At 48.7% G+C, this 22520-nt stretch overlaps 1 protein-coding gene across 1 annotated transcript; it reads right to left on the bottom strand.

The window, feature by feature from the left end:
- Positions 1–84: 84 nt before the first annotated feature.
- NR2E1 (nuclear receptor subfamily 2 group E member 1) lies at positions 85–21385 on the bottom strand. Its single transcript, XM_063389753.1, has 9 exons — positions 20409–21385; positions 15149–15294; positions 14384–14471; positions 13876–14111; positions 12423–12569; positions 7562–7658; positions 7027–7176; positions 6659–6764; positions 85–4285 (listed from the first exon to the last, which is right to left on the bottom strand). The coding sequence occupies exons 1-9, from the start codon at positions 20431–20433 to the stop codon at positions 4123–4125; spliced, it is 1158 nt and encodes a 385-aa protein (XP_063245823.1). The 5' UTR covers positions 20434–21385; the 3' UTR covers positions 85–4122.
- Between the last annotated feature and the right edge of the window lie 1135 nt (positions 21386–22520).

Here is a 22520-nt window from a genome sequence, read left to right as displayed (position 1 = left end):
GGAGGGGCTTGACTATGCCAAGGGAACTGGTGTTACAACCTCTCTGTGATGCTCTTCCTCAGTGTAGCTGTGTATCACTAACAGCCTGCACTAAGTACCCTTAGATGTTGGCACTCACTCTGCAAGTGTTAAAGAACATGTAAAGGTTTAAAATGCTCTTCCTGTGTTGTGGAGCCAAAGTTGGAATACCACTCATGGTAGGTAGTCAACAGATCTGTGACTTTAATAACTTTGGGAAAAGAGTACCTTTCTACCCAGCATGAGAAGCATCAATCTAGCTTCAACTAACTAGTGAAAACTATGCCATCCTATAGAGAAAGGAATGTTTACATATCTTATAACATCATTCCTGGATTAAAATAGCTCTGCTCTACAAATAGAATTGGGAACATGAAGTCATACAAGTCTGCTGTAAGATATGATCATAGACACTTCCCTGAATGCTAAAGGAAGGGTGAGCTGTAGCATTGTGCCGGTTTGACCACTGGTGCAAGGCAGGTGCTGGATAGCTGAACTGCAGTTCACAGGCAGCACTGCTGAAGTTGTCTTTTATACGAGAAGGAAGTGAGCTAGAGAAGCTTCCTTAATCTTCCAAATGTGACAGAGAAGTTGCCTATCCAGATGCTCTGGACAGCAGATTCCAGAACACTCTAGTAGCAATCTAGTGTTTTCTGCTATTTGGTAGCTACGTGTTGGCTTAGACTCAACTCTGCTGCTTTTTTCCTTCTTAGGACACTTATCTCTGTAAAGGGCATCCTACAGACTTGCTGGCAAAATTAGTAGCTTCTTTTAACTAAGGCCATTAACCTCATTTATAGAAATCTGAATGTAAAAGATTGAACTGACAAGTCAGTGGTGGCTGACTGGATTACACATAGTACTAGTGATTAGCTAGACTGAATAGATAGATGTTTGAATAATTGCTCTGAATAATTTAAATTTAGGTAGAAACCTCATACTTAACTGAGACTGTGCTGATCCTCTCTAACTGGTTCTATTCATGAAACCAAGGAGCAAAACAGATAGTCCAGTTGCAGCCCAGGGTTGTTGCTTTTCAAGATGTTTTTGATAATGTAAATAATTTCCAAATTTCCCTCTCCTTGTTGAATCATGCCTAAAAGTTGAGTTGTTCTTGAAAAGGGGGAAAGAGGGATTAAATGTATTGAGGTTTCATTATGTAGGTTTAGATACAGAGTAAGTTATTTTCCTTTTCTCAAATGTTATTTTCTGAGAGAAGCTTCTTTCAGAAATCAAAGTAAATGCCACATCGTAAACATGAAAGATGATGGCACAATCTCTGTTCATTCGCCATGAAAAGAACCAAAATATTTAAGCTGAAGAGGGAAAAGCTGGATGCTTGACATTAAAGTGTTCCTATTTTCAAAATGAGGACTTTGGTGCATTAGTCTCTTAGAATGACAGGGTGTTTGCATAGTGCTCTGGGATCTCACCTAGCCTTCAGTCCTTCAAGGCTAGCTAGAGACCCTAATTCTAGTGCAGTGTAACTGGTTGTGCTTCAGTGCAATGTATAGTCTGAGCAAGATACAGGCTGAAATTAACTGTGCCTAAACCATAGGGGTCTGGGCATTGTTCCCAGCTAGTGAGTCTGCTCTGCAGCTGGGCCAGGTCTTGCAGGTAAGAGGATGAGATATGGGTGTGGTCCCATTGCCCTGCCTGCTTTGCCAGTACACCCTGTTTTGTCCTCTAGCCTGGGTGATGTAGAGACTGCAGGCTGTGATTGCCTGGTTGCCTAGCAGGGTGGATGCAGTTCATGTTTATTGCTGCTCTGGGCCAGCAGCATGAATCTTATTGAAATGAACATTCTGTGATGGATTCTGTGCAGCACTGGGTTCTACTTCTGTAGCTCATAAATGGAATTGTCGCAGAGTGGAGAACCACAATTGATTTTTCTGCCCTATCAGGTTCTTTTTAGTGTAGAGAGCAGAAAATGATTGAAGATTATTACAGGTACAGGAAGAATGGATTATAAAGAGTTTGTTGGTTTCTTTCTAAGAATGTGCTGTGCTCTGTGTTAAGCGTATGTTTAAGTGCTCCAAGCTAGTTGGTATAGAAGATACTTCGAGGTCACATAGCCTGTGACTCATCTTGTGTATTTATGGTCTATCTATCTTGGAAAAGATAGAATGTGAGACCCAGCAGACTGCAAATGGAAGAGAGCTGGGATTAAAACTTTGACCTCTGAAACATGTGAGATTTTTGAGCTTGGAAGTCAACAGAGCTAGGGTTTCACTTGTGACCTATATTCCTTGACACTGCAAACCAATGAGCCATCAATACACACAGTATATTTCCACCTGTCATTTTAGCATGCATGGTTCTTCAATTGCTCATTGCCATATGAACAATACATTTCCCTCCTACTATTGCCAAATTGTTCTGTTGACTGGGAGTGTTTGGTGTGATTATGCAGTTAGACACCTTAATAAAACCTCAGTCTTTAACTGAAGCAGTGTTTTTGTAGCCATCACCTTTTGTTAGCTGCACAGTTCACCAATATTAAAAATCGCAATAACATGCACATACTGGGGTAGACCTCTGATGCACTTAGTGTTGGATCCTAGAAAAAGCTACATGTCACCTTCTTGAGACAGAAACCTTTCACCTGGTATTTATTTATTGGGATTACAGAAAGTAGCTCTATGCAGGACCTCACAAGGCAGGGTCACCTAAGCTACTTTAATGTTTGTCTAATCTGTTTTTAAGATTGATGGTGGAAACTCCACAGGGCAATCCGTTTTAGTAAAGAATATTTCTATTCCCTGGTAAGTAGGGGACAGTGAAAGAAGCTGATTAAGGACAATGGTTAAAAGAACACCGGAAAGTAATTTAAATTCAATATATTTTTATTCTTTGTAAATACAATGAGTACAACTTTTTAACTTCACAAATCGGTTAATCCACTTTGTACAGGAAAAGTTTTACTCATTCTATGATAGTTCAAGTGCTGATCTTTCTCAGTGCTAGTTCCTAATAACAAATCAAATTTTGAAAAGTACAGCAGCTATCTTTAAATGGTTTTTTTCTACATTTTTCTTACATCAAATAAGCAGCTTATAACGTTTTTGTGTGTGAGAGGGTGTAGGCGAACAAGGCTTCAAAATTAGAACCTGGAGTTTTCTAAAACGGCATTGGAGACTTTTGGAAATAGTTAGCATTGTATCAGTCAACAACCTTTGTTTCTTTGAAATAAAATTCCTTCCATTGATTTTTTTATGGTCATTTCATTTCTCCGCACATTTAATCGACAGAGTTTGGCCACCGTTGCCTTTGGTTTCAGCACTGTGCCAACAGGACAGCCAGCAGATCGCTGAAGCGGTCATCTCCATTGTATTTGGTTTTGCTGTTTTAGTCTTCCTTTCTTGTGTTGTATCTTTTCAGGTGTGTGTGTGAATGTGTGTCTGTGTGTGTGGAAGAAGAAGGAGGGAAGGTCGGGGAGGAAATGTATAAAGCTCTTCTGTCTTTGAGATGTTAACCGAACAAATTGTGGTGACATCCGCATCAAAGATCACCAGTTCATTTTGTAGGAAGAATGGAGCTGCCGTCATAAGCTACCTTTTAATCAGTTCTGAAGGCCACTTCATGATGTATTATAGCAGAAGCAATGTTTTGGTAACTTGGTCTCAAATGTTGCCTATCGTATTAAAAACATTTTCCCAACATAGGCTACTTTTAAAACAATTCTGAAGGCCACCACATCTTGTGTTACAACAGAAGCCAAGTTTGGTCACCCGGTTCCAAATACTGAACAAGCTAAAGTACCTTTCACATTTTGTCTCAGATCTGCCAGTTAAATGAGAGAATAGCAGAGTCTTTGTTAACTATGACTGGCATCTGAATTGCCTCCATCCTGTAGTAACAGGAATAGCAGCCAAATTCCAACCACTTTCACTTTTTCTATAGAACAAAGCATTCTCTCCATGATCTAAATCACTCTGTTCAGAGCAGCAGAATCATATCTACTGGGGTATTTTTTGTCAATGAGTTTAAGGACTAAACATTCCCAGGCTTATGCTTCCTGTAGATTTTGTTAGTTGAGGCTTATTCTCCATAGATAAAAGTTCTTCTCAAACTGTCCATCCTGATGGTTTATTTTAAGGTAATTTATATGTCACTGGATTTGTACATATCTGAAAGCAGTCTTGTGATTGGTACATTCCCAATGGTCTTTTTGAAAAACACTTCTTCTATTGTAGATGGACTAATTGAACGTAAAGCTGGTAAAAGCAATAGAAGTTTTCCAAAGCGACAGGGTTGTGTGGGATACCTGGGAGACAGAGAGAAAAAGAATTTTGTTCAAGTTTTAAAGTATTTTTTCAAAGGAAGAACTTTATTTTATAGAGAACAACCAATATTTACTAAATTGCACAGGCAGTGCTACCTGCGTATTACAGTTTGAGACAAATTTGGGAGGAAACCCCATAACCTCAGCTGAAGTGAAGTCTGCATGGTCTGGAATGACTCAGAATCTAGTGGGATACTAGTGTCCACCCCAGGACACTGTGCCAAAACCCTGTGCTTTGTACTTGTGTGAGCAAGAATGTTGACTCCAAGGAAAACTCTCTGTGGCAGTCAACAGACTATAGGACAAGGTTTCTGAGGTTTGTGTAGCTCCTTTGTTCATTCCCCTAGAGCAGGAGCAATACAAAAACTGGGCCTGCTCTGATGTGGCCCTCATACAGCAATAATCTCAATGCAGTTCTGGGAAGAGCTTGACTTGCAGTAACTACCCTGTCGTTTGAAGTGCAGTTTAAAACTAGCTGGATTGTCATGGTAATCACTTTACCCCCTTTTGGTTAGCAAATATATTGAATACCTGTTGACATCTGTAAGGAAAGTTTTTGTTACAGAAGCTGTGTTTTTCCCCAGGTAATGTGTTTGTGTATAGAGTGTTTTCCATCCTTTCTCCCAGCTTTTGAAGCCAGCATAGCATAGGATGTGCATTTCTAGCTGTGCTTATGCTGTCTTTACAACAGTGATTCTCAAACTTCTGCTTACAGTGGTTTCACTAAAGGAAAGTGTAGGTTGTTTGGAGAAACGTGCTGCTTCTCCAGATTGCCCTCCCTTGCATCCTGTTGAGAGTGACTGCACTGGGATCAAAGGGCTGATACTGCAGTGACATTGGCAAGAGGGTAAATTCAAGCCCAAGGACGAAACATACAGGGTGAAAACCCTCTCACAGCGGAGTCTGCACTTTTCCCTTGTAAAAGGATATTGTTTACAATATACACTGGGTAGCACAATATCTAAATACTTCCAGCAACACAGAAATGCTGTGGAAAAGTTATTCCCTTCAAAGGGAATCTATGGCCATGTATTCCTCCCTGGCTTCTCTCTCCAACAGGTCCTGTCATACTTAAGGTCCCCAGTGAGCAATCTTCATGGAAAAGGCCTTCCTTAAGAACAGGAAGAGACTGCTATCCAGCAGTTACTCTTTTTGCTCTGAGACAGCCATAACTGGATGGAATTTGCATTTTTACTTCCATCCCCAGTGCAGGCCATTCCCTGTAGACTAACAGAAGTGCTTCAGAGACTGCTACTATCTAATTTCTGATACTGATTGGACTTTTGCCTGACAGAGCTACTATGACAACAAGTCAAAGTTTCAGAGGGAAAAAATGGTATAAAAGTTCCTCTTCCACTTTTCCATCTCCAACTGTTTTAGTCTCATGGACCTCCACAGCAACTAAAGGACTTTGCTACAGCACCACAATGGGATTCAGAGATTTTGGGGTTTTCATTTGAACCTGAGCACAAACTCAAGGCAGAAGAGCCACTTAAGTTCTTGTGTCCTGATTTCTGTGTCTGCCTAATGAACGAGATTATATGAGAACTGGAGATCGTGGGTGAAAGGCGCTCATACTGGTCTGAGATGCAATGTTTTGAGTACCACTTTTAGTGGTATTTGATTGAATAAAATATAGAGGAAAATTTAGCCCTCTGAATTGCAAAATGACGCACAGGGATCCCTTCCCAGAGGAAGAGCTCTCCTTTTGACACTTTTCTATTTGTTTAAAAACACCTGAGGTGCTGGAGCACACCCAAAGAGTAGCAACAAAGCTGGTAAGGGTCTAGAGCACAAGTCCTGGTTAGGGGTCTAGAGCAACAGCTAAGGGAGTTGGGGTTGTTTAGTCTGAAGAAAGGAGGCTAAGGGATTTACCACTCTCCACCTGGAAGGAAATTGTAGTGATGTGGGTGTTGGTCCCTGCTCCTGGTCACAAGCAATAGGACAAGAGGAAATGACCTCAAGTTGCACCAGTGGAGATTTAGTTTGGATATTAAGCAAAATTTCTTTCCTGAAAAGGTTGTCAGGCATTGGAACAAGCTGCACAGGGAAGTGGTAGAGTCATCATCCCTGAAGGTATTTCAAACACACGTAGATGTGGCACTTGGGAACGTGATTTAATGATGGGCTTGGCAGTGTTAATGGTTGAACTGGATGATTTTAAGGATCCTTTCCAACATTTTCTATGGTTCTATTTCATCAGGGAACACCAAATCCAGCAGGCTGACAGCCAATGTATACTCTCTGTAGCAGCCTGGTCCCCATTTCAGGCAGTGCAAATGCCACCTTCCGTGCAGTGAGAGCAGGATTTTACCCCCACACCTGCCAGAGGCATTGTCAGAAGGCACCACTGACCTGGTGTGAATGTAGCTGTTCAGGGTGAGCTGGGCTTCGTCTTGAAGAGCTGCTATGGCGGCAGCATTTCGGAAACTCCTCAGTTCAGAACCACTGTGTGTGGGCACTGGAAAGCAGATCAGTTACTAGTTCAGCTTGGCTCTTGGGTGGATCAAAACAGTTCAGCTAGTGCTATCAATGGAAATTAAATGTTCCCATTAGTTCCCCAGCACTCCACTGTCAGCCCTTTCAAAATGCAGCAATGACTATTGGAATTCAATATCGGGAAATCTACTGGGTGATACAAAGCCATGCCTGGTTTAAACATCACTTTAAAGCAGCAACCTCATCATTATCAGACCAGACAAGCGAGAGATCCTTCTGCTTACCAGCTTTAAAAGTGACAATGCATTTGAGACAGGCAAATTCAGTAGCATCTAGCCGAAGTTGTCTAAATCTAGCCACAACCTCCTGTAAAGCCTGTATTTCTGAAATAATTTTATTCAGCTTCTGAGAGTCTGTATTGTCACCGTTCATGCCTGAAACAGAAACAGATGAAATAAATAATATTAAAGGCATTTGCTTTATTTTATATTGATTTCTGACAAAATCCTCTGTATCAATGTCCTCTCTATTGTCACACTTGTCTATCTGGTTCCATGTAAACTGACTATATTGTATGAAAGTTAATATAAAATCTTCTCTTGGATGATAACAAACACAGTAATTTGCATTTAAATGACAATTCAAGCAGTCATGAATACAACAAAACAACATTATTTGCATTTAAATATAGATTTATAAATGACAGGTATGCTCTATTGTTCAGTAGGAATTTGTTATTCTTTACATGTTGTTCTTTTTTCAGTAATGTATTTTTATGGTAATTTTTGTAACAAAGTCATTAAATTGTGCAATTCTTACCAGATACAGCCAGTAGAGTGTTAGCATCAACTGGAATGGCCCATTGTGCTATTCCTAGAACAAACAGTTCTCTCCAAGCATCTTCCAAAAGCATCAGCTGTCATACAATAGATGTACAATATAACATAGTGTATAATTTATAGATTTATAAACAATTTAAATATGTAAATTTCTGTTATTTTAAAAACTACTTTAAATGCCTGTCATGGTATTTCCCCCACAGCATTCATTAACTCTTCTCTTAGCCTTTTGAGAAGGTGTCTAGAAATAAGTGTATGCATTGTAGAAAAACACTGAGGGTTGGCTCACTGTGCACTGTGTTGTGGACCAAAAGGGAAGAGAAAGAGTGAGAACTCTTTTCCCAGAGCATTTGCTCATTGAATGAACCTATTTGCTTTCTCAGCATGGTATGGGTTCTCTTCTCCTCCCCCTCAGCACTTATACAGCTGTTCTGGGACAGGCTGGATGAGTGCTTTCCTCTTGCTCTCTAGGGATTACGCTCCTCTCCCTCAGGAAAGCAGAATTTTGTGAAGAAAAGCCTGGATAACATCTTGCATTAGTGTAGGGAGCAGTGTTTTATAGCACGCATCCATCTTATAACTCCTTCCTTACTAAGCCAGTTTCTAGATCTGTCAAGCACAGCATCTGGACAAACAAACAATTTCTCGGTGTCTCCTATTTTTCTGCTCTTTTGCTTAAAATCACTCAGAAATTCCAGGCACTAAGAGCTGTTTCCTTTCAGAGATGCAAATATCCAGGCACCTACACTGTCAGCATTCCTAGTTCTCTGCAGTTTTTGCACATTGCGTGTCTGTATGGAGGATGTGTTTTTCTCTGTTTTCTCTGAGGTGATGCTTGTGATTTCCCTGAAGAGGCAGTGGTGCATCTGAAGAATCGAGACTTCTGGAAATGCCATCTGGCAAAGCCAAAACAGACATGTTTAGTCTTGAGGGCATTTATGGATTGTTAGCCCGAACCAACTCTTGAGAGAGGTTTGGAGGGCCTCTGGTTCAGCTGAAGTTCATGGCCAAAGGGCACGTGATGGTGCATACATGTTGCTGGGACCATGGCACACAATAGGGTGGGAGAGATTTGAAGGGCTGAGAACTGTAGTGGGCTCAGGAGGTGTCTCCTAGCAGCTCCATGCAGTGAAAGCAGATTGCCCAAATCTCAAGCAGAAAAAAAATGAAGCCACCAAACCAAAACCCCAAAACCTGCAATCATTAATGTTGCTACGGTCCTAGAAATTTTCAGCAGCTTAGCTTCTTAGGAAGAGAGGAAGGAGGGTACTTTAAGTATGTAAAGAGTCTGTAAAGAAGAAAAAGTAAAAAAAGATGCTGTACCAAATTAATGATGATATCCTTGGGATCAGGTGTGTGAAAGTAGTAGATGATACAGAAAGCATCACTAAAAGCAAATCCTTCATCTATGTGCAAACTCTTAACAATATTGCTGTTCAGGACAGTGTTACTTGTTGCCAGCCACTGGGGCACGAGGCAATGGGCAGCAACTGCACAGGAAATTCCATCTGAATATGAGGAAAACTTCTTTACTGTGCACCAAGCACTGGAACAGGTTACCCAAAGTGTTTGTGGAGTCTCCCTCAGTGGAGATATTCAAGAACTGCCTAGACACAATCCTGTGCCATGTGCTCTGGGATCACCCTGCTTGAGCAGGGAGGTTGGATCAGATGTGATCCCTTCCAATCTGACCCCTCCTGTGATTCCATGATTAAAAGTTTTAAACCATCCTATTCCAATCTGAATGGAAAGAATTCTCAGTCTCTGCTTTCAACTTGTTGCTGCAGGGTTATGTCCATTTTTTGCCTTTTTGCCCTGTGTGCTTTGAAGAACTTCTCCATAACCTAAGGAAATTGTGACAGGAATGTACTCATGTCTCTGTATACAGTTGCTGTTTGAAACACTTACATTGGATTTTACAGTACCAAAACCTGCCCAAATTATTTCCTTAAATGGAGATGGGGAGGGGGTGCTGTGTCTAGAGTGTGGTCCCCATCTCAGCTTTCTTCTGAGAGCAGATGAATCTACTCTTAAGTTTCCTAACCACTGCACCCTGGAAACTCAGACCCTCCTCTGGATAATCCCACATGATGGATGTGCAGGTGTCTGTGTGACATAGGAAATGATTCACCAGCCTTTCATTTGCTCTTGTAAAACTGTTTTTGTCTTTCATTCATGCAGATACAATGATAATGAATGGTGGTTCCTGGAAGATATCAATTTCATCTTTTCTTTCCCACCAAGTCTTTAAAGTCAGAAGACTTTAGCAATAAGAGACTATTCCATTAGCTAAAGCTTTCTTCATGCCTATGCATAAGTCTGTAAAACCACCAATTCAAATAATTCATACTGAAGTTATACTCAGCCCTCCTTCTTCAAAGAAACAACAAATACCTGGCTTTCTGACCAACTGGTTTGGCTTCTTAATTAACCCACTTCCTTAGTGTGACCTTTTGTTGGTGACCTGCCTTGGGCCAGCCTGTCTCACAGATAACGTGGGCGGGTGTGCAGGCCAGTAGAACTAGAAGCCTGACATTTTTGTTGTGTGGTTTGTTGTGTGGTTCAAGATGGACTGTTGCACCAGAGGTAAGCAATGCAGCAGTGCTCAGGCTTGTGTCTTACCAGCAAATTGGTTTCTATTTATTTCCCTGCCTTCAAGATAATACCTCCCCAGAGTCCTGAAATTACAGTGCACTTGACTTTTTAGAAGAGCACAAAAAAAAAAATAAAAGCAAAATTCAGGAAAAGATTTTAGTCTCTCCTCAGCCAGATGTCAGAGATACCAAAAGAGAAATGCAGACATTTACACCTGGGCCGTTGTCAAATTAAATAAAGCAATAGCAATGTTTATAAAAATCAACTGTATGATTATTCATTAAATAAGGTGATTAAAATCAAAATTATTTCTTCTCAGGTCTCCTATGCATGACAGGGGAATAATGCAGAAAGAGGCCCAAACTGAAGCTTTTGAGCTGAGCAGCTCTGAGTTTTGAGGAAGCTGACTTGCAATGAAGTACAGAAAGTGAGAGTGATGTTAGGGAAAGGCTGGGTTTTTAAAGTTATTCACTAAGATTACTCCCTGCTATGAAAGTGAAAGAAAGTGGTTTGGTGGCTTCATTTTCTTCAGTGGGTTATTTAATGGGAGCACTGTGGTATCTATGGTAGATAAGCAGGCCGTTCTGTTTGAGGCATACTTGCTCCCATGCCGTGATTTCCCCTGCTCCCAGATCCTGCTGCCTCCTCCTCTGCACACTAACAGAGATGATGGTGTGGGAAATGCCTCCCTGTTATGTCGGATAAACGCTTTGCCTAGGGAGCCTCCTGTGGACATCACTGGTGTAGAGATGGACCCAGTCTCCTGCCGTGTGCTGGGGCTGCTGCTGGAGCAGCGCGCCTGCTTCTTGTCCCTGACACTCGAGCCTGTTTTCTTTGGTTGCTCGCTGTGACAGACCCAGTGCTCCACAGGATTAGTGGCAGCAGAAGACACGATTAGAGAGCAGCAGGATGCCACACTGGGATTCTCGTCTTTGTACTGGCATGTGTGACCTTCCAGGCGCTGTCTCACCTCTCCCTCATCCTCACTGCATAGCAGGACTGCAGGTGGAGCTGAGCAGCATTCCTCTTCGTCTGATTTCACAACAAGGATTTCAAAATGTGCATTTGGTGCTAGAAACTGAGTATTTTTAGGTTTATAACACATTGTGACCATCATTATTTACCTTTAGATTGAAAACACTATTGGTTTTCTAAGAAGCTCTTTTCTTTTAGTTCAAAATACACATCTGCATATCAACTGCAACACTTGTAATGTGCTTCTGGGGAGAGGAACTAGTTCCTCTGATGACTGCTGAGTAACATCTATGGCACAGTTTTTCTAGTTACCATTTTGGTAAATTAGCTCAATCATATCAAAGTATTAGGTGTCTTTTATGATTGGAGCTTTGTGTAGATTTCCACCCTTCCATTTTACAATTATCTGATTACTTTTTTAAAAACTGGTGCATTATACAAAGCACACTGAGTCCTCATCAAGAATCAAGTCATTAAGAAATTGTTTCATCTTGTATTGTTCACCTATGATTTACTTGAGGCAAAGGCAAATTATCATAGATGAAAACAAAACATATTAGGTAAGATTTTAATTCATGTTAAATAAATATTGGGGGCTGGCCAAATACTGCTTCCACCATACTGATGTAATTGTAAGCCAAGGTGAATAAGGAAAAAATGTTGGCTGTGTAAACAGTTGAGAGGAGAGGAGAAGAGGAGGAGGAGAAGGAGGAGGAGGAGGAAGAGGAAGAGGAAGAGGAAGAGGAAGAGGAAGAGGAAGAGGAGGAAGAGGAGGAAGAGGAGGAAGAGGAGGAAGAAGAACTGGTAGAGGAGGAGGAGAATTGGTCTTCAGAAACAACCTCAGTCAGAACCTGAGACCATAAACCTAACTAAGCATTTCTCATCCCAAAATAGCAAAATAAGATGCTATCCCCCATTTTATGGAAGGAAAAGTTGCCCTACAAGTAGAGAAGTAGTTTGGGCATGCTAAGCTTGGTCTGCAGCCTGGTGATTTCTCCTCTAGCACTTGTCCTGATATTAGTTGTATGTTAGATTTCTTTTTCCTGTCTTGATTTTCACTTGCTTCATGAGATAAAAGTTGGAGGAAAGCAGTTTCTAAATCACTGCCTGGTTTTCAGGGGCACACGGAAACTCTGCACTGAACTTCAGAGCTGCCAAAGTCCATTTTGGATTTCAAGGTCTAGGGCTGCAAATTCAGGACCCACTGTGAAGTCTGAGCCTTCTTTAACAGGCAGGCCAGGCTGATGCCACTGCCACTGCCAGTGCCTTACCTGGTCTTGTAAGGACAAGGTGGAGAAGGCTGGGACACTCTTGGCCCACTTGATGCTCATGAACAGAAGTCTGGCTGCTGACTCGCAGACGGATTCAGTGGCCACTTCATAGAGATACATAGGGGTACCGTTGACTTCATGTGGGTACTAGTGTCAAAGAGAAAATAAAGCCATTTCATACAGAGTCACCAAGGCAGCCTGCTTTTCCTCTCCCCTACATTCAGTGCTCCTGCTCATGCCCAATAGAGAGTGTGCACTCTCGTGTTCTGCAAGCAGAGGGCATTGCTTGCAGTGGGCTCACTCCAAACTGCTCCTTGCTGCTTATCCATGTGGATGAGCTGTATTAAAGAAACTCTTCAGAGCAGGAGGTTAAAATGAGAATGAAATTACATTGGAAGGGAAAAAGCATACCAAAATTATGTGTCATGCTTTACTCTGTTACACAATAGCACACCTCTGATAGCAGAGTCAGAAGAATAAAAATTTGGTTAGCAACATGTAGTTTGTAACCTTGCTTCAGAAGCTGATTTAGCATTCCAGCCCTGCTCACAAAGCACTAAATACTCATTTAGCCTAAACCTTCATCTTGGTCCCTGACTGCAACAGGTTATAAGTAGATGCATAAAGCTAATTATAACTATCTAGACACTGTGTAGGGTTTGAATGGAGGAATGTTTTCAAGTGTGTGCTACATTTTCTTGCCAAATAATTTCTGATTCGGCATTTTTCAAAATTACCACATAAAACTATATGTTGTGACCACATTTATGATGGGTTCTGACAAGCTACCTTCTGACAGCTCTGAAAATGCAGAACTATTTAAGCAGTTTCTTCTGTGATTTTCTAACTGCTGTGAAGATGCAGAATGCCATTGCAAATGGGCTAATGAAAAACATTGCCTTGCAGCTAATTCCTGTGCAGTTGAGGCCACAGCAGTGCTTCCACTGGGCTGCTTAGGAAATGTCACAACCAAGAAGTACAGAGAGTCAGCTTAGCCAAGTTTGGGTTTTGTGTCTGTGGGGACAAGCTGCAGGCTTTGGTCAGTACACAAAGTACTTTCTGAACTACACCACTGTGGAGATTGGCATTTCGCTGAAGAAAACTCATTCACAGGGATTGCATTCCTTGTGAAACAAGGTTTAAAACTGACTTGTGGATGGGCTCCAGGCAGGAGGAGCATTTCTGCATCCGTGAAGGTGTAAGAATGTACGAGAGACAGAATTTGTATGGAACAGGTTACCAGCTGGTCCTGCTGCATACCCCTTCTCCAGAGGGCATTGCACCTCATATCCTCACAGCTTTAAGGGGTGTAACAAAAGTCCCCACCGCAACCCACAAAGCTCCAAGCCTTGCTGTTTGCCATGTCTACCCCAGAGGCAGGACGGAGCCGACAGGTTGCAGGCACCCCAGCAGCAAGGTTTGCAGCCCGTGGGGGGCCAGGGCAGTGGCTGACCTTTGGGGTGGGCTGTGCCAGGCCCACCAGAGCCTGTCTCTCCGGGGTGCCAGTGACAGCGGCCAGCTCCAGGCCGTGGGGCTCCAGCTGGGAGACGGCGGTGAAGAAGGCGGGCGCCGGCAGGGCGGCGGCGGGGAAGTGCGGGGCCCCGCCGCTCTCCTCCTTGTGCCCGCGGAAGTAGAGGGCCACTTGCTTGCGGATCGTCGACGTGCGGGGGCCCCGCTCGTGCTGCACCGCTGTGGGACACCAAAGAGAGGCGAGGGGGTCACTGCGGGGATCCGCACTGGGTGCCCCGCACTGCCGGACCGGCCTTCCCTCCCTCGCTGCAATTTTCTGAAGTCAGCCCTGTGCCCCCCTGCCCGAGAGGTGTTCTTCTGGGGAGAGGAGCTGCCGCAGGATGGGAGGGTCATTAGCGCCCGGGCCAAGGAGTGACACAGAGCTCCTCGGTTCAGAGCAGCTCCCTCCTGCTGCCCCGCCACCCCAGCCCCGCGAGAGGGGGAGCAGGTACCATCTTTGTTCATGTTGACCTCCAGGCACTTCTTCAGCCGGCAGGCTCGGCACTGGTTCCTGTGCGTCTTGTCCACCGGGCATCCTCCCTGCAACACAGCCAGCCGTCGGGCCGGGGGCAGCAGCGCTCGCACCCCGCCGGCCCCGCGGCGCGGAGGGGCCGCCCCTGCGTGCTCCGGGCCGGGCCGTGCCGGGCCGTTCCGGGCCGGGCCGGGCGGGCCGGGCCGGGCCCCTTCAGCACCCGAGACAGCGACAGCGGCGCCGCCCCTCGGGGCGCCCCGCTGCACCGCGCATCCCTGCACGTTCCCAGCCTCACATCCCCACGGGGAACTCCGGGAGTGGCAAGGACAGCGGCCGGGGCAAGCAGGGGAAAAGCGGGGCTGCCTCCGCCTGGGCGCGGCACGACACGCCGGCGTGTACACCCGTGGTTCTCCATCGCCTGCCAGTGCTGAGGCTTACCGGGAGGCTGCCCCTCTCTGCCCCCCCATAAACAGGCAGTGTGCTGGCTGTGCCCTGCCTACCCGCATCCCTCCTTCTCCCTGGGCATCTCCCCCGTCCTCTCCGGTGGCTGGGGCTGGGGGGACGTGCAGGGGGCACCCAGCGCCCGGTCTCGGCCCGGGACTCCCCGGGAAGGGAGGGTGAGGCTGCGTGGCTGCTGCATCTTGCTGCGGATGTCTCTCTGTTGGTGGGGCAATTGCAATGCGGACCCCTGGGGAATGCAGGGTAGGGGGTGCAGGCAGTGAGCGGGCTAGGCTGCGGCTGGTACCTGATTTCCTGATTTGCAAACATAGGTTCTATTCCTCCTGATGCTCCGCTTGAAAAATCCCGAGCACCCATCGCAGGCGTAAACCCCATAGTGTTTCCCGGAGCTGCGGTCCCCACACACTTTGCAAGGGATGTCTAAAATGCGACCTGAAAGCAGAGAAGGGAAAGAGGGGGAGAGAGAGAGCGCTCAGCAATCTGACCTCCGGAGGGATTAGCCCCAGAGCCGCAGTACAAGCAAATAATGAAGTGATTTTATAGCCAACTTTCTTTTCCTTGAGCAAGTGTCAGTTTTCTACAATGAGCATTATTCATGCCCCGCTACGTTTATTTGGATCTTCTATAATCGCCAAGACCCATTTTGGAAGGGAAGATTACAGCAGCGGGAGCAGCAGTCTTGCCTGCTAGATGTGAGGATGAGGGGGGAGGGGAGGGAATTCGGGGGGTTTGGTGAGGGGGAGTGTATGTTTCTTCGCTTTCTGGCACTCGGCAAACAGAGGACGGTACTTTCCCTGGGCAGGAGAGCAGTCAGGAGACCGATGCACAGCATAAACCAAACCAAAACAAAATGAAATGACCGGGAAGCCAAGTAACCTCCTATCCCCTCTAGCAACCCTGGCGAAAAGGGGCTGATTTCCGCCGCAGAAAAGGCGTGCCATTTTGTTCACCCCAAAACCTGCAACAAAACTTTCCGTCTCCGTTCAGTGCCCGGAGGAGTGAGCGGACCTGTGCGCCTGGCGGGCGGGCAGTGCCCTCCGCTCCGCTCCCTCCGCCTCGCGCGCAGCCCCCGCTCCGCCGGGCGCTGCTTTCGTCCCGGCTTTGACTAGAATTGCAAATGCTCTCAGGGAGATGTACAAACTCGTACAGAGGCTATTGCAGCCCGGTTCAAGAAACCCGCCAAAACCCAGCTCGGCTTCAGCCTTTTCTCCGTTGTTGTTGTTGTTTGGTCTTTTTTTCTTTTTCTTTTTCTTTTTCTTTTTCTTTTTCTTTTTCTTTTTCTTTTTCTTTTTCTTTTTCTTTTTCTTTTTCTTTTTCTTTTTCTTTTTCTTTTTCTTTTTCTTTTTCTTTTTCTTTTTCTTTTTCTTTTTCTTTTTTTCTTTTTCTTTTCTTTCTCCTCATTGTAATTTTAATTTTTCTTTTCCTTTTCTTTTTCGTTTAAATTTTTTCCTTTCTTTTTCTTTTCATTTTACTTTTCCTTGTTTTCTTTTTCTGATTCTCTTCCTTTTCCTTGTTTTCTTTTTTTTTTGTTTAAATTTTTAATTTCTTTTTCTTTTCGTTTTACTCTCTTCTCTTCTCTTCTCTTCTCTTCTCTTCTCTTCTCTTCTCTTCTCTCTTCTCTTCTCTTCTCTTCTCTCTTCTCTTCTCTTCTCTTCTCTTCTCTTCTCTTTCTCTTCTCTTCTCTTCTTCTCTTCTCTTCTCTTCTCTTCTCTTCTCTTCTCTTCTCTTCTCTTCTCTTCTCTTCTCTTCTCTTCTCTTCTCTTCTCTCTTCTCTTCTCTTCTCTTCTCTTTTTTCCCTCTACCTCAAGCAGTCTTCTTCCCTCTTACCAGAACTTAAGTTAGAAATTCAGTCCCTCTCACCAAACCTTGGTCTCCAAACTCTAACCTAGGGCTCTCGGTGCCGCTGTATTTGTTTGGAAGTAGTTCAGGGAGAGCCTCGGCTACGGGTGCGTGAGGATGAAGGCTGGAGGGGGAAAAGCGGCAGCATGCGGAGCGGGGCAGGGGGGCGGGAGGGGGGTCAGTGGAAACAGGCCACAGAGGCTCCTCTCGCTCCCTAGAGAATTTAGGAGTCCGAGATACTTTCAGACATGTCTGCACTAAGGCTCTAAGACAATGCCTGCTGGCAGACAATAGGGACATTAGATAAAGTGTTAACTTAATGATTTTGCCCATTGAAACTCGTTTGACTGCCTCCAATGAGCACAAGCTGCCAGCTTCTCCCCTAAATGAAACCCGACAGCTGCTATACACAACACGGCGAGAGGGACGGGGATTAGGTTAGGGACTGCGAGAGGGAGGGGTGGCGGAGGGGGGGGGAGGGAAGGGTGGGAGGGGGGGGAGAGAGGTTAAAGAATAGAAAACTTTTGGGCAATTAATAAGGAGCGCAGCTGAAGGATGCCCCCCCCGCACCACTGCCTGCGAGCAAACCGCAGCTTTTGGAGCTGCAGGTAGGCGCCCGTGAGGAGGGCTGAGGGCCAAGGCACGGTTTCTGGGAGTGTGTAATTACAAGCCCTCCTTGCCACCTGCCTATTGGGGCACCAGTGACCCGTCAAAAAGTGTAGCATGGGAATTCGGATATCGCACAATGCAAACGGGGGAAAGCGCCCGACTTCCCTCTCCAGTCCTTAGCATCCACGGGGAGAGAGAGGATCCACACGCACGCACACAAAGGAGGAGGAGGAGGGGCAGGCTGGGGGTGTGGGGGGAGACACTGAAGCGGTACGTGCAGCGGTGGTGCATCCTGGTGCGGAGCCCGGCACCGCTGCGCTGCCCCCGCGCATCCCGTCCCACCGGGGCTCCCGGTGCCGGGGCCCGGTCCGCTCCCCTTCCCGCCGCGGCGGGCCCCGGCTTCGGTGGCGCACCCGGGCCCGCCGTGTGACCGCCACCCCCCGGGGCACCGGGCAGCCACGGGGTCCCCGCTTCCCGGGCCGGCCCGCGGTGCGGCGCGGCCGCCTCTGCTCTGCCGGGCTGAAGGCGGCCAGTGGAGACGGAAGAAACTTGTATCAGTTTTCCCCCACACAGATTTTAACTTTGGGAGCCGCTTTGAAACAAAATTTATCCCAAGCACCATGAATGTACATATCCACACCACGCGTGTAAACATGTGGCCCATATATTCCTTACACGTGCCTGTATTCCTGCTATAAATCGCGGGCGCACGGAGCACCTCGCCAAACCCGCAGAAGCACGCTTCCAGCCGCCGGAGCAGCGTGGCCGGTCCGGACGGGGAGGCAGCGGCTGCAGCCCCCCGCCTGGCGCGTTCGCCCCGTCCCGCCGCCCGCCCGGCCGCGCTCTGCCCACCCCCTCCACCCCCCGAACCCGCAGCCCTGCCCCGCCGGGGCTGTTATGAAAAAACTTTCGTGCAGGGCAAAATATGAAATAAGTAGACGGGTAAGAGGCAGGGCGGGGGGTGGGAAGGGAAAAATGTAAGCTTGACACGGGGTCATGCGATAACTGATTAACTCTGTTTAAAAGCGCTCCGGTTCCCCGAGGTACCGCTTCGTCTCAGAAGTTTTAGCGCTAAGAAAATGGGATTTCTGTTCAGCAGGGAAACCGTTTTGAACATCCCACGACAGGGGGTCCTTGGGGGCTTTTTTTGTGTGCCATAATTGCTTAAAGGATATATGGCAGCCCCGATTACTGTAATTACCATCAGAGGCTGTTGAAAGAAGTTAGTCTGGGCTCAGGGGACGGCGGGATGGGGTCTTGTTACCACCCAGGCAGACATCGCAGCTGACATTGCCGGGCGCCCACCGGCGGGCAGAAAAGCCAGGACGCAGGTCCCTTGCCCGGGAGCCCCTCAGGACCCCCGGGACGAGCGCCCAGGCCCTGGGACAGCTGCTCGGGCTTTTGCATGCGCTACCGAGGCCGGCTGGGCTCGGGCCCCGGCGCTGAGCAGACCCAGCGTGTCCCCGTCCCCGTGGGGTGTGACCGAGTCGGGCCTGAGGGTCCCTTTCGGGAGGTCCCCGGGGGTCAGGGGGTCATCAGTGAAAGCAGCGGTGGTGGCCGGGGGTCGCTCAGCGCCGTGGGGCGCGATGCAGCCTGGCCGGTTTTCACCTCCGCAAAATGTCTGCGGCAGAAGCTCCGCCGCCCTTTGGGGGCGAGACTTGCCGGTCCTTCCCGACCCTTCCTCATCACCCAGAAACCTGCCAGGAGCCCCGATAACGTCCCTGCGCGGCTACCCACGGGCCCGCTCCCACTCCCGCTGCCTCGCACTTCCCGGGCAGCCTGGGCAGCGCAGCCGGCCGAAGCAGCCTCGGCCACCACAGGGTTTTTAGCTGCCGTTCCCTTCCCCGGTTAGTACCTTAGTGCCTCGACTACAATTTTATTTCCTCCCTCGCGAGACCGGGGCAAAAATGTGCCGCGCTCTGCCCCACGGAGGAAGAAGACAAACCAGCGATGCCAAGCGGCGGCGGCCCGGCCGCAGCTCCGGGGCTCCGCGCTGCCCGCGTCCCCCACGCTCGCCCTCCGCGCCGCGGCCCCGACCGCCCCCGGCCCCGCCGCCGCGCCCCCGCCCTCCTCCCCGGCTCCCCGGCCCCCGCGGACAAAGGGCGGACTCGGGTCAAAGTAATGGAGGGCAGCGGCCAGGAGAAGGCCGCGGGGCTGGCGGGGGCCGGCCGGTGGCAGGTACGGCGGAGGGTCCCTCCCGGCTTTGCCTCCCTCGGCCGCCGCTCCGCAACCCCGGGAGCCTGTCGGAGCGCAGAGGAAATAGCTGTCCCATCCATCACTTGTCAGACATTAAATTGGATTGGGTATTTTTTCCCCCTTTGTTACTGACTCCGTCCATATTACAAACTCCGAAAGTCCCATTGGGATTATACGAATTGAGCCATTCTGTAAGAGCCGTTAGTCATGCTTTAAATTCCCCAGTTATGAGGTGCATGGATTTAGGATTAAGGAAAATGTGACTTTTAAGTTGTTTCTGCTTTCCCCGTTGCAGGATTATTTGTTGTAACTGGGAATGGTGTGCAAAGTATTGCATTTAAATCCTCCTTCGCCTGAGTTGCTTACGCGATTCCGTGTAATTGAGTGACCGGAGTTTCAAACTCTTAAAAAGAAATTATTATGTCGCAGAGGACTGCATAAACTCCGTGAGAAAACCAGCGCGTTTCAACGCCGAAATGCCTTTTAAAACCAAGCCTTCTCCCCTCCGCCCCGGTACCGGAGACCCGCACGCAACCTCCCTCGTCCCGGCGGGACCAGCCCCCTCCCCGCCGTCGGCGGAGCCGCCTTCCCGGGGGCTCGCTGCCCACCGGCTTCTGCCCCGGTTCCCAGCGCGGAAAGCCGGGGCACGCAGCTGGAAAGCGGCTTTTTGTAAGCCCCAGGCCCAAACTGCATCGGGGCAGCTCCCAGCCTATATATTCGTTGCCACTCCGGTTAGAAATATACACTTCTTTTTCAATTGGGCGCGGGGTGTGGGGGGGTGCAAACCCAAGCCACAACCCCCCCTCCCCTTCCTCTCCCTCCCCTCCACCTCCCGCCCCCCAGGCCAGGCTGCAGCCGGCCTCGGAAAGGCTGCTCGAAGCCTCCACCGCGTTATTACCCACTTGTTGATCCCGCCGGCTTGCTCATGCTCGAAGCCCCCGTGAGTCGCTAAACTCGGGGCGAAGTGTCGGCGCCGGGGCGCGGCGGTGCGGCCCCCCGGGCCCCCCCTGCTCCGCGGGGCAGGTGCCTCCCGTGGGTGCTCACTGCTGGCTCCGCCGCGGGGGCCGGCACATCCTCGCCGCAGCCCCGCTCCCCCAGCGATGTCCTCCCGAGGGACGGGGACACTCTGCGGGGACGCGGAAAGGAGGGGGAAAAAAGAAAAGTGGAGCAAAAGAAAAAAAAAAAAAAAAAAAAAGGAAAAAAGAAAAGAAAAAAGCAACGAAGTGACCCAAAGTCGGCGGCCGCTGGCTGCCCCTCTGCGAGTAGATGCTCTCGGGACCCTGGGAGGGTGCTGGGGGTGCGACTGTGCTCGCCAACCGCGCTCCTGGAAGGCAAGCGAGAGCCGCAGCAGCCAGGACAACAATGAGGCGAAGGAGAAGGTAGGATAGGGAGCGGGGCTCTGCGCCGAGCGCCTCGGTGCAGCAAGCAGGGAGATCAGAGCCTGGAAAAATAATGGAAGGGGGGAAAAGGCGTCAGAGGAGGCAGTCTCTGCCTCTCAGAAACTGAATGGTATAAAAAGGGAAAGGTTTCCAGAAGTTCATTACACTGGCTGACTTCGCGCTTTGAGCTGCAGGCTTCGGCCCCTATAATATCGGCAGAGAGGCTGTGACAGGCAGCGCGGGGAGGGGAGAGGGACGCCCCTCGCCCACTGAGCTTCCCTCGCTTTCCCCCAACTCCTGCCGCCGCGTGACGTCACCCCGCGCTGGCAAGGGGAGGGGGCAGGGAGGGGGTTAAATGCTAATGATATTAATGAACCCCGAGCGCCTTCCACACAAAATGCTGCGGCTGCCGAGACGATTCCGCCTCCTCGCTCGCCTTATGCCCTCGCTGTCATAAAAAGGGACAACTCGCCCCCCCCCCCCAAAAAAAAATGAAAAAAAAAAAAAAAGAAAAAAAAAAAAAAAGAAAAACCCAGAAGACAAAAGGAAAGCAGAAAGAACGGATCAAGATCCTGTTTCTTTTGCATTTTCCCGTGCTAAGGTGGAGCCCGCCTGCGGTTCGCCCCTGCCCTTGCCCTTGCCCCGTCCCCGGCAGCGGCGTTGCTGGCAGCCGGCAGAGCCGGGCAGGGAGCGCGCCGGGGCTGCGACCCGGACCGAGCCGAGCCGAGTCGGGCCGAGCCGAGCCGAACCGAGCCGGGCCGAACGGGGCCGAGCCGAGATTCCAGCCCTGCCGCCGGGCAGCCGAACCGCTGTCCTGAGGCCGGCCGGCTCCTGGAGGCGCACGGCGGGCTGTGCTCCCGCTCCCCGGCGCCGGGACTTGTTGCACGGCGGTCGTGCGAGGAGCCCGCCCTTGCCCGGTGGAGCTGCCCCAGCCCCGGGCACCGCCGCCCTCGCCTCCCCTCAGCAGCTCGCCACCCCGAGCGCCTCAGGAGCACTGCCAGAGCCGCTGTGCAGGGGCGCGGCGAGGGGCCAGAGGTGAGACCGCTCCTCAACGCAGGTTTCAGCGAGAGGCTGCCGAGCTCCGCCACTCCTGTTGGGAACTGAGAGGTGAGAGCTGCTAGAGCAGCCGAAGGACGGTGAGAGGTGCGTATCTGGGGAGGAAGGAAAGACTGCCTCTGCTGCCGATGAGAGCTGGGGCAGGCAACGGCACCAGAGAGCAGGGGTGGCAGGTGCTGTCCCTCGGTCTCTTCTTTCTCGTCCCTGTCACTCGTGTGAGGAGTTGATGCATCACAGCTGACTTCCCCCTTGTTGGTTGTGACCTGGGGGAAAGCGGTGTTCATCTCAGTCCCAAACATACTGTCCTCCTGCACTTCGTATCTCATCCTTGCATCTTTCTGTCTCTGTGATTCCTCCTGTGCTGCTACCATGCCTGTGTCACAGGGCTCTGTGACTCTGGGCAGCACTGGAATCCCAGTGACTTTCTGCCCTTTGCTCCCCATGAGAGCAGTGCATCCACGGCACAAGAGGAAGCCTTGAACCAGGACAAGCCTGGTCCTGCCTAACTGAGAGACACTGTTCAGAGAACTGGGAAGTTGCTCAGGGAGACCTCAGAAAGCAAAGAAACGGCTGGATCAG

This window comes from Prinia subflava, chromosome 2 (genome assembly GCF_021018805.1).
Source record: "Prinia subflava isolate CZ2003 ecotype Zambia chromosome 2, Cam_Psub_1.2, whole genome shotgun sequence".
Lineage (NCBI taxonomy): Eukaryota > Metazoa > Chordata > Aves > Passeriformes > Cisticolidae > Prinia > Prinia subflava.
The sequence above is the reverse complement of the archived record's forward strand: the minus strand, read 5'-3'. Positions and strand labels throughout refer to the sequence as shown.